This window comes from Siniperca chuatsi, linkage group LG2, assembly GCF_020085105.1.
Source record: "Siniperca chuatsi isolate FFG_IHB_CAS linkage group LG2, ASM2008510v1, whole genome shotgun sequence".
NCBI lineage: Eukaryota > Metazoa > Chordata > Actinopteri > Centrarchiformes > Sinipercidae > Siniperca > Siniperca chuatsi.
The window spans coordinates 3,991,056-4,005,121 of NC_058043.1; the positions used below are offsets into that span (position 1 = coordinate 3,991,056).

At 39.4% G+C, this 14,066-nt stretch overlaps 1 protein-coding gene across 14 annotated transcripts in view; it reads left to right on the forward strand.

The window, feature by feature from the left end:
- Positions 1–14,066, forward strand: part of ptprt (protein tyrosine phosphatase receptor type T) — a 341,042-nt gene that overhangs the window by 76,747 nt on the left and 250,229 nt on the right. For all 14 annotated transcript variants that reach the window (XM_044221198.1, XM_044221225.1, XM_044221272.1 and 11 more), the window contains exons 3-5: positions 7,691–7,851; positions 9,248–9,358; positions 13,966–14,047. In XM_044221198.1, coding sequence (XP_044077133.1) covers positions 7,691–7,851; positions 9,248–9,358; positions 13,966–14,047 — 354 coding nt within the window. The remainder of the gene's footprint in view (positions 1–7,690; positions 7,852–9,247; positions 9,359–13,965; positions 14,048–14,066) is intronic.

A 14,066-nucleotide genomic window follows, 5' to 3' on the forward strand; every position in this document is an offset into this window, starting at 1 on the left:
GCATGTGTGTGTGTGCTCATGCACCCGCATACAGTGGTATATTCTGCAGCATGGATTATATGGGATTCACGCATATGTTTGTGTGTGTGTGTGTGTGATGATGATGATGATGCAGGGCCATTACCCATTCAGGACACAGAACATATGGGTTCCAGCAAGTTTGTGTGTGTGTGTGTGTGTGTGTGTGAGAGACCTCAGGGGGAATTGGGTGTACTAAATGTGTGAAATGGGCCGATGACCAATGTGATGTTTGTGTGTCTGACTCCACTGATTCCCTTTGCCATGACTTTTTATGATGATGATGATGACGATGATGATGAAGACCAGTCATTTTACCCAACAACAGTGTATTTATCATCCAGCTCGAGTCATGTCTGCACCACAGCTGATGCTCCCGTACCATTTCTTTCCTCTTTCCTTTCCTGTCTCCCTCTCATTCCCTAATTCCTTTCCTCCCTCGCTGTCATGCTTTCTTCCTCTCTCACTTCCCTTTCCTTTCTTCCATTATTCATTCATTCAGTTTAAAATTATTAACAGGCATTTAAAATAGAGTAAAACTATATTTATAATATCAGTATCATGAAAAATAAGAATATATTATATGTTCTTATTTTTCATCTTCCTTTTCTTCTCCATTGTGGATGTCTCGTTCTCTCTCCCTCCATCATTCCTTCCATCCTTTATTAAAAAAACTTATATATAGAGAGAAAGACAGAAATACACTGTTCTGGAACATATGAAGCAACCTGCTGCAACTAATGGAATAGAAATGACAGCTAAAATGTCCCCAAACGATTTTAAGTAGAAACGTGGGATGGTGTGTGTGTGTGTGTGTGTGTGTGTGTGTGTGATACCTTTTTGTCAGCGTCCCACGCTTTTCATAACCAGTTTTCTGCTCCTGTAAAGGGACCCAGCAACTCCCCTGTCCTCCCACACACACACACAAAATAGAAACAGACATTGACGCATTAACACAGAAACACACATACCCTCACACATAAGGAGTGTAGTTTGGTGCACAGTAAAGGTTTATTTTCCTTTTGTAATTCACAGGAACACTGTAAATGTACCTTCCTGTCAGGCAAACACCTAGGCCTATATATCATAAACCATCAGAAATCATTTTGATTCTTTACAGTCACTTTTTAGATGTCACATCACATCAATACTGTACGTAGTTGCATCAAGCGAAATGTGCTTTTGAATATTCTAATTGTGTTAAAGTGCCACATTAAGACATCAATACATCTTTACCTATTCATTTTAAAGCAATATACAACAGATTGGCTCACAATGTAAATTGAAAAGCAGAGGCTGAAGGACTTCTCATGTGTGGTCTCATTTGTTTACAGTGAATATAAGAATGTCACACAAACCAGAATGAGGACCGGAACCTCACAATAAACAGTAAAAAGGCTGATGGAGAATGACTTCCAACATAAAATATTAACCTCCTTCATTTAGAGCAAAGAGTAAAACCTTGACAAAAGTAATTATTTTCTTTTTACACTAGAAATTAAATGGGCTTTTGCGAAATGTGGTTCTACTTTGACAAACTTTAGCGGTGACAAAACCACTGGTGTAACGAAGAGACAACTATTGTCCGCTCATTTATTTACTGTCATCACCAAAGCACCACAGTTGATTTTAAAATTATGTATCAATGCCTTAGCAAACTTTACCCTAAACTGTATTGAATAAAATGAGTCGGACTATTACATATGGACATTTTCATTAACAAGACATAAAGTGTACCAAGTCATTGTTTGATTTACACATTCAAGTTTGTGTGCAGATGTGTGTGTACATGGGCAGTCTGTGCATGTGTGTGTACATGCTCACAGTGAACCTGTGTATTGTGTGTGTGTGTGTGTGTGTATTGTGTGTTAACTGGCCAGCCTGTATTACTATTGATCTGTGTGACCCACCTTTTGCATTGATCTGAGAAAACCACACTGTTAACCAGGTTTTCTCATTACTCTCTCACACACATACACACACACGTCTGAGAAATAAATAGCTCAGTCATAGTGCGAGCGCTGTGGCCAACCATGTGGCTATGGCCGAACATTTATACTGTACACTCTTATGGCCTTGGCAGCTCAAACTGCTTTTATTTCTGCAGTCTTAATAATCTGTCCTTTCCTACAATATTTACTCTCTATATTTTGAAATACTTAAACATAAATGGTCTCTAAAGGTCACATAAGCCTAAACTTTCCCAGATTCTTTTGTCTCAATTCAGTATACAGGCACATATTGATGGTTTTTATAGCTGCACATGTATAGCTACCAAACACCTAACAAGAAGAAATAGTGTACTGATATCACCTTTAGGGACACTTCTAGTGATTTTTAGATGTTGTTGCCCAATAGCTATAAGTTGTCTAATAATTTTGAAAATAAGTTTTAGAATGATTTGAGTCATTAGTTTTCACTAATTTCTGTCCATTACGAAAATCAACTTGTAGAGATTTGAGATAACTAATCTATAATTTATTTTGTGTGAAAGACATGTTATCATGGTAGTGCATTGTGCTTACATCCCATATTTGAGACAAATATCAGTGAATCCGTGAGTTACCGTTGTCTGACAAAAAAAACGGAACTCGTAATAACTATATCTGGAGTTTTAAAGGGAGAGTTCACACCAAAATCAAAAATAAATATATTGTTCCTCTTACCCATAGTGCTATTTAGTTCCATTATATTCAAAAAAGGCAGATACTTCTACGGCCGATATCTCCAAAACTCGGCAACTCACACCAAAACAATGTAGATGGATAAATAGCACTACAGGTAAGAGGAAAAATATGTATTTTTGATTTTGGGGTGAACTGTCCCTTTAAGATTGAAAGCTGAATGAAGCTCAATGACTGTTGTCAATGTCAGAAAAATCAAAGTTAGAAGACAAACAACAGACGCACAGCGTCTGATGGGAATTTGCTTGTTTTTTTGGGTTAAAACACTTGATGTTTATCAGACTGCACTTACGGTTTGTTTGCGTGTGTGTGTCTGTGTGTGAACTTACCCAATGCAGCTCTCAGGTCATATTACAATAGATTCAGCACTATGTATAGAAATACTATTTTAACACTTCACTTTCCTAGTGACAAGTATGTAGGAGTGAACCTTCTTTTACCTGCCAGTGAAATCACACTGTTGTCACTGTGAGACATGCTGTATTTTGAACCTTTATGCGTTCAGTGCACACTGACTGAATACAATTCTACACAGATCAACACTACTCTTAGGGCTGCAGCTATTAATTATTTTAGTAATCGAGTATTGTACCGATTATTTAATCGATTATCAAGCAATAATTTTGCTTTATTAAAGAGCAATAGTAAATATGCAAAAGAGAAAATAAGACAGGTCTCTTGTTGTCAAATCACACCAAATATGCTCTGAACCGTCTCTGATCACAAACAGTGTAAGCGTGTTGTGCAACAGGAATAATCATCCGTGGGAAACACAGTGCGCTGTATGTAATTATATGGATTAAATGAAGCATTTGCATCAATGATTTTTAGTAATCAAGTTACTCGAGTTACTCGAGGAATCGTTTCAGCCCTAACTGCAGAGGACTGCAGATCCACCACAGCAGCTGGGGGTTAATTGTTTTGCTCAAAGGCACTTCAGTGGCTGAAAGACACAGAGGCTTCTGCTGCCTTTTGATGTAGACGGCTTTGGAAAATAAAAGCAAAATCTCAAAGTCTCAACAGTATTTGTGAAAACAGCTGGTCTCGTGTGGCAGTATATGCTGGAACATTTGTTGCACTGAGTTGACCCAGTTAGTTTGACGTGTGTGTGTGTGTGTGTATGTGTGTGTATGTATGTGTGTGTGTGTGTGTGTGTGTGTTGGCATGGAAGACAGATTCATCAGTTTGTCTCTTGTTAACAGATTGCACCTCTCTGACCTCACAGCTGGGAAAGAATGTGTGAAATGAGTGTTGTGTGCATTTGTTATTGTGTGTGTGTGTGCGTGTGTCTGTGTTTGTTATTGTATGTGAGACTATGTGTGACTGAATGAAAAAATGTTTGTCCATGTGTGAGTGATATTTCATCACATGGAAATGGATCTTTGTTTCTTTTTTTTGATGTGTCTGTGTGTGTGTCTATGTATGTATGTTTTGCATGTATAGGTGCAAGTGCACCTGTTCGTTCTGTTATATGCGTGAATGTATGTGCATGCATGTTTTTTTTGTGTGTGTGTGATTGTACGTACATTATAACACCTCTGCTTCCCTCATGGAGACAGTTGTCATGGTGAGAAGAGTCTCTGGGTTACAAACATCACACTTATCGTCTGGATGTCGAGTTGACTCAAGTCAACTTTACTTAAAAAGAAAATTTTTAAATGAAACAAAGAGCTTTATAGAGCAGCAAAGGACAGAAAACTAAAGCTTTATGAATTTAGAGAAGTGGGGAGAGAGAGTGTGTGTATGCGCGTGCATGTGTGCAGGCGTGTGCATGTAGGTGTGAATAAGAAATGTAATCAGGCCGGTTCACTGTGGAAGGACCTGGTTAGAGACCCAGGCTAGATTACTTTTAACACACACACCTGTACACCCACACACAGCCAGCATGTACACATAAACTTTCATTTTACTTCAGTAATAAGACATACTCCTCCTCTGAAGCACTATAATTCAGCATGAACCAAGGCCAACACAACTAAATAATCTATCTCCCCAAAAAGTGCTGACTAATGCTGATTATACAAAAGACATAGATACTAAGCCTAACTCCTTAGAATAAAGCAAAACAGGAATAAACAGGGCAAAACAAAATGTAGATTATTCCATTTTTTTGTTCTTGGTCGGCCAAAAATCTGTCAAGTGCGACTGAATATTTTCATTGGTCGCACTGGTGCGCCTGAAATTTAGACCAATGTCAGTAATAGTAACAGTGCCAATAACAACAACTGTAGTAGCAGTTGTCGAGTTACGCTGCTGTGGCTCGTGCATAAATGTGCACAGCGTCTCTCTTAATGGGAAGAGGCTTCACCCACCCGCAACCCCTCTGCTATTAATCGCAATGTTCATTTTTATGACCCAGCCCGCCTGATTCGCAGATTATCCGCCGGCCCCAGCGGAGATAATACAGTATGTGCGATCCGCGCATTACTAGTGGAAACAGTGCTTTTGATGACGAAGCATCGACGTTCCAAATTGAAATGTTAAAAAGCACAATGTGCACCTAAATTATGTGCTGGTGCACCCAAATAAAAAAGTTAGGCGCACCAGCGCCACCAAAGCCCTGTTATGTTGGGACCAATCAGCAGCAGACACTCCCCAGGCTGAACCCACAAATCCAGCCAGTCAGAAAGTGACAGAAAGACACAGAGGTTGACACTGAAAGATCATTGCACACAAACGCAGCCACACAAAACACAGGAAAAACTAGACACAGGTTAGGAAATACAGCCTGGGCCGTAACAGTGTGTGTATGTGTGTTTTGATACTACCACACATAAACACAACAGACACTGACCTAGACTAATATGAAGAATTGGCTTTGCCTTACGTGTGTGTGTGAATGTATCTGTGAAATTGTTATTGTGGGGATAAGACCTGTTCTCATCATAAGGTAAAAAATGTACTTAGGGGTTCAGACTTGCTTTTTGGAAGATTCAGGGTTAGGTTAAGGTTACAGTAAGCCTCCAGGAAATAAATGTAAGTCAATACAATGTCCTCACAAGTACAGCAGTCCAACAGTCCAACTGCGGGTGTGTTTGTGGTTCCAAGTTTGCTTCTTCTCTACACTCCTTCCTCTTCAAAAGTCACTGCACTGCCCTTTAAAATCAAAATGCCATCACATCCAGGCAACAGTTTCTGGTAATACGCATTAGTAGTTGAATGAGCAAATGTAACAAATATATTTTATTGTATTTCTTACTTGACTTCTTACTCGATTTCTCTAAGATATTATATAGAATCTACATAACATAAATCTGCCTTGAACAATACATGTAGCAGAGTACTCAGCGTCACCGTCACTCTTTCGCCCACACACACTCACTACACACTGCCCTGTTCCTTAAAGGAGCCACGCTACTCTTATAACAAATAGGGCGGGAAAAGTAAAGAAAGACCTGGTGAGTAGGTGAGGATGGGCTGTGAATGGGCTCAAATGTGCCTAAACCTAGCCAAACAGTGACTGTCACCACCACGTTGCATATTTATTATTGCCAACTTCATCGCGGAATGAGAACATGTTGAAAACGTAACACTGCCATGCCTAGGCGAGGGAAAACGTGACACTGCCAAAATGGACTAGCATGTGTACGCTTGCGTGAAAACGGTTTGGAATACTGGATTTAGGAAGAGTTTTGCTCCTAAATTCTAAATCTTCTAAACATGTACTTGGGGAACTACTGTAACATCGCTGAAAATTATTAATAGCAAAGGCAAAAAATAAAAATTGTATGATTTTATTTTCTGAACCAGCACACAGGATATCATGTTGACTACCAATGGTGTGTAACATAAAGAAAGGAGCAGGGAAGTTTCATCAGCCTATATGCATCCATAGTCCCAACACAATTAAATAGACAAACAAGATAAAAACCTTATACAGAACATTCTACATTAATTCAGTACACTTTCTCACCTATGCAATAGAGTGAACATGCATATACATTCACTGTTAGAACCGCATAGTCACACCTGCTTGATTCAGTATCTGTCCTCTTCCACTCTCTTGCCGAATAGTCTCCGGGTAACTTAACTCTCAGTCCAGCTGATGGCAGTCAGCCAAATGGAGCTGACCAACCCATAAAAGCTCCATCCTGTGCCATAAAGCAGAAACTAAAACACACTTAAACCGCGAGTTGACAGAGACAATGTGTTTTACGTCGAACCCTCAGGGCGTGGATACATTAAGACGTTGATATACAGCTCCAGTGAATTAAAGTGCTTGTGGTGTTTTTACTTTCTTTGCTGCATCAAGCGTCAAAAACAAACCAATGCAAAAATTACATAATTTGCACCAAAAAAAAAAAATCTATTTATATGTAGTTGATGTAGAACTCAACAAAAATGAACAAAACCACTTTCTTTACCAGCATTGCAGTCATGATCCATTCTACCGGAGAAAAGAAACTAACCATGTCATACTTTTTGATCTTTTGATATTCATCTGTCACGTAACAGAAACAAGTCTGACCAGTTCTGTAAACACTTGGTTAAAAATATTAAAATGTGAAAGAGTGACATTCTCATATGATGTTTATATGATGTAAACAATAAAACAGGTTGTCGTGTCCTGGTATAAAGCAACAAACTGCATACACATCCTATTTTTTTAATTGTTTCTTTGGCCCCCCTGCCTGTTATTTTTATCCTGCATGTCACTTTGATGATAGTAAAGTTGGCTTACCTAAACTTCTGTGTTTTTTTAATTCAAGAAATCAAACACTAGTATGGCTAAACATTGTTGCTACTTTATAAAAATTGTATTCACAAAATATTGAATAAACTATAGAAAAGATCGTTATAGCTACTTTTGCGAGTCCTTCCTTGTGATGACTCCAACATGCTGGATTCATGCTGAATCCATATCATTTCCTTGACTGCTTTTAATTATTTATTCCTTGGTAATCATCCTCTGTGTTAAAGTTCACCTCCACTGTTATGATCGTATTTTAACTCCCTCTGGCCTTTTTCTTCCCTTTTTGTGGGTGTAGGTTCGTTCATGGTGGTGAACGCGTCAGGCCGGGCGTCGGGGCAGAAGGCTCACCTTTACATGCCCACCCTGAAGGAGAATGACACCCACTGCATCGACTTCCTGTACTCCCTGTCCAGCCGGGACGGAGCCAGCCCGGGCACGCTCAACGTCTACATCAAGGTGTGTGTGTGTGTGTGTGTGTGTGTGTGTGTGAGAGAGTCTGTGTGTGTGACTGACTGACTGACAGGGATGGAGAGATTGACAGATGGAGGGGTTGATAGACTGAACAGACTCAACAGGTAAACAAACAAACAGACCTCTGTTCTCTGTCAAGGAGGTCTGAAGTTAGCCTTGGGGGGGAGAAGGTGTTTGGTCAGTCTCCCCCTTGGTACAACCTTGACTCTGAAATAAACCAAACTAGTAGAAAAAGAAAAGGCTCGAAGAGCTCTAAATGCTATTAAGAGAACATTTTATAATTTCCAAATTCTGATAAAAATTTGGCTTAGAATATTTCATAGTCTATCCAGCCCATTGCGCTGTATGGTAGTGAAGTATGGGGTCCACTCAGTCATTATAGCTATACCCGTTGGGACAAACATCCAACAGAATCTCTACATGCAGAATGCTGCAGATACATTTTACACGTACACAGAAAAACACCAACAAATGCAGAGCAGAATTAGGCAGATACCCACTAACAATTAACATCCAAAAGAGAACGTTTTTAAATTTTTTTAATCACCTTAAATCCAGCCCCCTAGACACCCAGGGGAAAAGAGTCCCCTATGTCAGTTGGTGCTGAGACTAACTGCCCCCTCTCAGACGCACTCTGACCAGTCTCACAACAGCAGTGCTTTCCAAACACCAGTCCAAACGCCTGTTTGGAACATTGGAAAGAAGAAACTAAAAGCCAAAGTAGATCAGAAGGTTATCTGGCCCTAAAAAGAGGTGATGAATTGGCAGAATATCTCTCTGCTGTCAGAGATAGAAAGCAGAGACAGATCCTAACCAAGTACAGGTTCAGTGACCACAAACTGGCAATTGAAAAAGGAAGACACAAAAAAATCCTGGCAACCAAAAGGAAACAGAATATGTGGTCACTGTTCGACAGGTGAGGTTGAGACAGAGATGCACTTCCTCCTACAATGTACAACATTCAATGAAATAAGGAATGTTTATTTTAACAAGTTCAACTCTCTAAATGACCTCTCGAAAATATAAAAATACTCCTAGGAGGAGACAGGGCAGATCCTGCTGTGTCAAAATACTTTTAATGTTTTAACAATTAACAAAGGGCCTTTTGACCAAGGATTTGTCATTGGGGAGAAATGGGGTTTATGGGTAATGTAGTCTAAATATTAAGAAACAGTAGCACCAGCAATGTCCCTAATTGGTGTGATTATCATCTTGTGTATAACAGTAATTACAATTGATACAGTTGTTAAACATTAAAAATGACACCTTTACTTTTTCTGTAAAACTCCAGATTTACGTTCTAAAACCTGCAGGTGCCGTGTTATTCATTTTGTTCTCTAAATCTCTTTATTTTCTGTCTCTTCTCACTGTCTGCCTGTAGGTGAATGGAGGTGCTCAGGGTAACCCAGTATGGAACGCCTCCGATACTGTCACTGAAGGCTGGGTGAAGGCTGAGCTGGCCATTTCTACATTCTGGCCTAACTCCTATCAGGTAACACACACACACACACACACACACACACACACACGTTTGTTTCAGTATCCCAGTGGGGAACTGTCATTGACATAATGCTATCCCTAGCCCCTTACCTTAACCTTAACCATCACAACTAAATGCCTAACCTTAACCCTTACCCTAACCCTAACCTTAACCTAATTGTAACTTGTACCCTAACCCTAAAGTCTTAACCCTCAAAAAGCAGTCTCTACCCATGGTGTCCCCACTGTGACACAAGTCCCCATGGGTTAGTGTGCATTCAGGTTAAACTCCTCACTGGGATATAAGAACATGAAACACACACACACACAAGCTTTTTCTTTCTGTCTTTGCTGGCATGAACATCCATTAGTAACTGCAAAAGCTGATTGCAAGATATAGGTAGTCGATAAATGTTAAAAAATAATTATACAGGAGCCTATATTAAAATGACAGAGAAATGATTAGACAAACGTTTTTTTCTGATAGAGCTGTTCTCCTCTTTGACCATCAACTCATCATCTAGAAAAAGAAAATGAGCCAGAGATTAAACTCCTCTTTTAATGCGATCGAGATCTGTAATTGCAAATTTCTTTAGCTTATGCACATGAACATTCAGCACAAGATGAGTCAAGGGCAGAAGGTGCCTGTGTTCGTTTTGACAATTGATGTGTGAAAGGTACAATATTGTCTATTGACCATGTTCATGGCAGACAGTTTGATTTGTCATAGCAGAAAAAGCACAGGTGTTAGTAATAACATTAATTGAATGCGCGCAGCAACTCTCTCACTTTGGAGACGCTCATATCGATCCTGCTACTGTACGATAGCTGCAAGTATTTAATAAACTCAGAGGAAAGAATCCTACAAACGGCTATCAAATAACAAAACTTCAGGGCGCCTATTAACGTTTTGGCAAAAGCCTGATTAGCCTACATTCAGTGGCACAAGGAGACATTATTGGTGAGCCTCATTAATTCATTCTACTATCTCTGTCTTAATCGCATTGCAAGTCGTATTTTTATGGACATTTCAATTTGTAATAGATGTGAAATTGTAGAGCAAAGGTTTTGTGATTTTGGAGAGGTCTGTGTGTGCACACTGCCGCCAGTTTAAGTCACACAAACTGTCTTTTGCTGTCTGTAAAGTTTATGAACCACTAGTGCGGCTGAAATGTGGAAAAAAGCCTGATGTTCAGAATTTGTTCTGTGTGCAGAGAAAGCATGAAGGAGTGGCTTTGAGGCGTCCTGTGATTTGTTTGAGCAACCTGAGAGCGCGAGATAGAGCGTGAGAGTTGGTAACCCTGTGTAAGTTAACGTACAGTTAACTACACAGTTAGTTTTAAGTAATTTGAATTAGTATTAATATAAATACTAACTTCCGTTTTAATAATGAGAACATAAATCTGTCTTTACATCGCTGATTATGATGCTACATGCTAACACTTGAGCATGCTCAATGTACTGTATGTCAGAATCAGAATCAGAAATACTTTATTGCTCACCGAGGGGAAACTTTTTCGTTACAGCTGTACACTATCACGTCAGTGCACACAGGAATAGAAGTACTAAGCAAATCAAAATATAATACACTATAATACAGCTAAGATAAATTAAGTACAAAGTGGATATAAGTATAAAAGCTAAGTACAAAAGTGGATTTTTAAGTTGATATGTACGGTATAATACAATGTAATAATATAAGTAATAAGTATAGTGCAATAATGAGTACTGTCAAGTTAAGTGTAGCAGATTAACCAGATTATTAGACGGTATGAATAAATATCAATAAATAGGGAATATTAAACAGAAAACAGAGTATATTGCACAATATTCCAAGTATTGCAGTGATGTTAGAGAGAGGAGTTAAAGAGTTTGATGGCCACAGGCAGGAATAACTTCCTGTGCGGCTCTGTGGTGCATTTTGGGGGGATGAGTCTTCCGCTGAAGGTACTCCTTTGTTTGACCAGCACGTCATGGAGCGGGTGGGAGACACTGTCCAAGATGGCGTGTAGTTTGGCCAGCATCCTCCTCTCTGACACCACTGACAGAGAGTCCAGCTCCACCCCTACAATGTCACTGGCCTTACAGATCAGTTTGTTGAGTCTGTTAGCGTCCGCTGCCCTCAGCCTGCTGCCCCAGCATGCAACAGCATACAGGATAGCACTGGCCACCACAGACTCATAAAACATCCTCAGCATTGTCCGGCAGATGTTGAAGGACCTCAGCCTCCTCAGAAAATGGAGGCGGCTCTGGCCCTTCCTGTACAGAGCTTGAGTGTTCTTAGAGTCTGTAGCGAATACAAAGCAAACAAATACTTTCAAATAATTTTAATTCCATATCTGTTGTTTTTGTGTGTATTGGTAAAGATAACACACAGTGTGATCTGAAAATAACACAATACATACAAGATGTTTTGCAAAAAATTACATATTTTCTCACCTGAAATAAAACATTTTCAACACACAATTTTATGTTAATAGTGATATGTTGATACAGCTATAGGTAGGTATAGGCACTCAGAGGTCAGTTCATGCTAGTGGCTCAGTATAGCCTAAGCTGCTGCGTGACCATTGGTTGGAGTTGTGGATTGAGTTTCATCACTTAACAAGTAGTAAAATGACAAAAAGGCCTCTCTTCCTTGGTGTATTCCTTTAATATTGTAACACAAAACTGTTGCTATTTAGTGACTCTCAGTTTGTTTGTGTGTGTGTGTAGAGACATACCCTGCTGTGTTATTTTATTGAGGTAGCACAAAAGCGACAGTCTAATCACTGGGCTATGTTCAGTTAATGAAGGCACCCCTGTGTCGCACACACAGATCTGAGGCACAATGGTATCCAAAGTGCATTATTGTGTGTGTGTGTTTCCCTCCCTAATGAGGAGCCACCTCCCATGGAGAAATTACACCTTCTTTTTCAAAAAGGATAAAAACATTGTCATATTAAAGTTCAGACCACTGCGAGGGCAAAGACAAAATTAGGGTAACCTACCATTCTCTTTTGAACAGGCATGTTTAGCATCTATAACATGTTGCAGTGGGTTAAAGTGTGTTATATCACTTTATTGGATAAGTCTTTTTGGGATGCATTTGCACTATAATTAAAAAAAAATGTTATTTTGCACTTTTAAAGTCAAAGATAAAACACAGTCTTTCACATATTTACATTGCATTTCTTAAATTGCTACAGTTCTGGTCTGTGACCATGTAAACACAGTCTGAACTGCAAGAAGGCATTTTTTTTTTTAACTCACTGGAGAAATCACTGCCAAAACTTTGTATTCTTTTAATTAGAAAAACATGGAGGACAGTGAGTCAAACAACCAGCATAGAGACAGAAAGCTCACAAATTATCTTCTGCAATTTTGTCTTTTTTAGGTAGTTTACAGCACATGACAACAGGATGATAGAAAAAGAGCTTAACTTGTGACCCATGCTTGGTTTGAGCCCAAGACCCTGAACTTACATTTACATGCATCTTAGACCACTGAGCCACCATGATGTCTGCAAGGTTGCATTGTTGGTGTATTGTAGGTTGATTTGTATTTGGGGCAGACACCTGAGAATGCATCGTTATTAATAAGTGTTTAAAGTTACTGCTAGAAAATAGCAGTAGCAGGGCCAGGATAGGACATGGCTCCATTTTTTTGTGTCAGTAAAAATAGGCTTAAAGAAAAGTTCACAGATTTGAAATATATGTATATTATTGTAAATGAATGATATAATAGATGAATGTAAATGAAAACCTTTACCAGTGTCTTTGACTTTTAGTAACTTGACATGCGTGCCAGAGAGGGGGATTTATTTTTTGAAGGAAAGGAAGAGAGTAAAGTCTTCCCAGATTTCTTTAGTATTCAGACTGAGTCCCAGCTTATACTGTTGAGGATCCTGACAAGTAAAGCACAGAGGTATGTGTGTGTCTGTCCTCAGTGTGTGTTCGTGTATGAGTATATACAGTATGTGTGGGTCAGAAGTGCATGGCCCCTTGACAGCCCTGCCTGACTGCCTTTCACTCTGAGAGTGTGTGTAGAGTGTTGGGTAGAAAAAAATGTAACAACAGAAAAAATAGAGTGATGTGATGGGAGAGAAATGAAGAAAGGAACAAAAAAGCAATTACTAGAAGAAGAGAATTAAAGAGCTGATAGAGAGAGGAAAAATACATAGAGATAGAGGGAGAAAAGGAGGGGGGTGGCTGAGAAGAAACATAAGGAAAGAAAGAAATGAGAGGAACAGGGAGAGATCAAGAATGGAAGGAGAGGGAAGAGCAGAGAGGAGGTCTGATTTGGAAAAGAAAGAGAAAGAAGTGAAGGATGAAGGAAGTGGTTGGGGTAAGGAGGAGGAGGAAAGATGAGAGGAAGGAGGAGGAGGAATGGCATATGTGGTTTGCATAAGGATGGAGACAGAAGGATGAAGGGATGCAATGAAGAGAGGAATAGTTGCTGACTTTTAGTGGAAAATTCCCCTGGGGTTTCCATATGAGCTTCGCAGGGGTGTCAAGATGTTGCAGTTTGTGGAAGAAAGGAAGTTTTTTTTTTTGAGTTTCATTGCTTTTAGAGACAACTGTGGCTCAGCTTGATTCTTTTTCTTTGTTTCTTTGATTCATTCTTTCTTTCCCCTCTCAGGTGATATTTGAAGCAGTTTCAGTTCAAGGCCATCCAGGTTTCATCGCCATCGACGACATACGAGTTCTGGCTCACCCCTGCCGTAAGTTACTCTGTTTGTG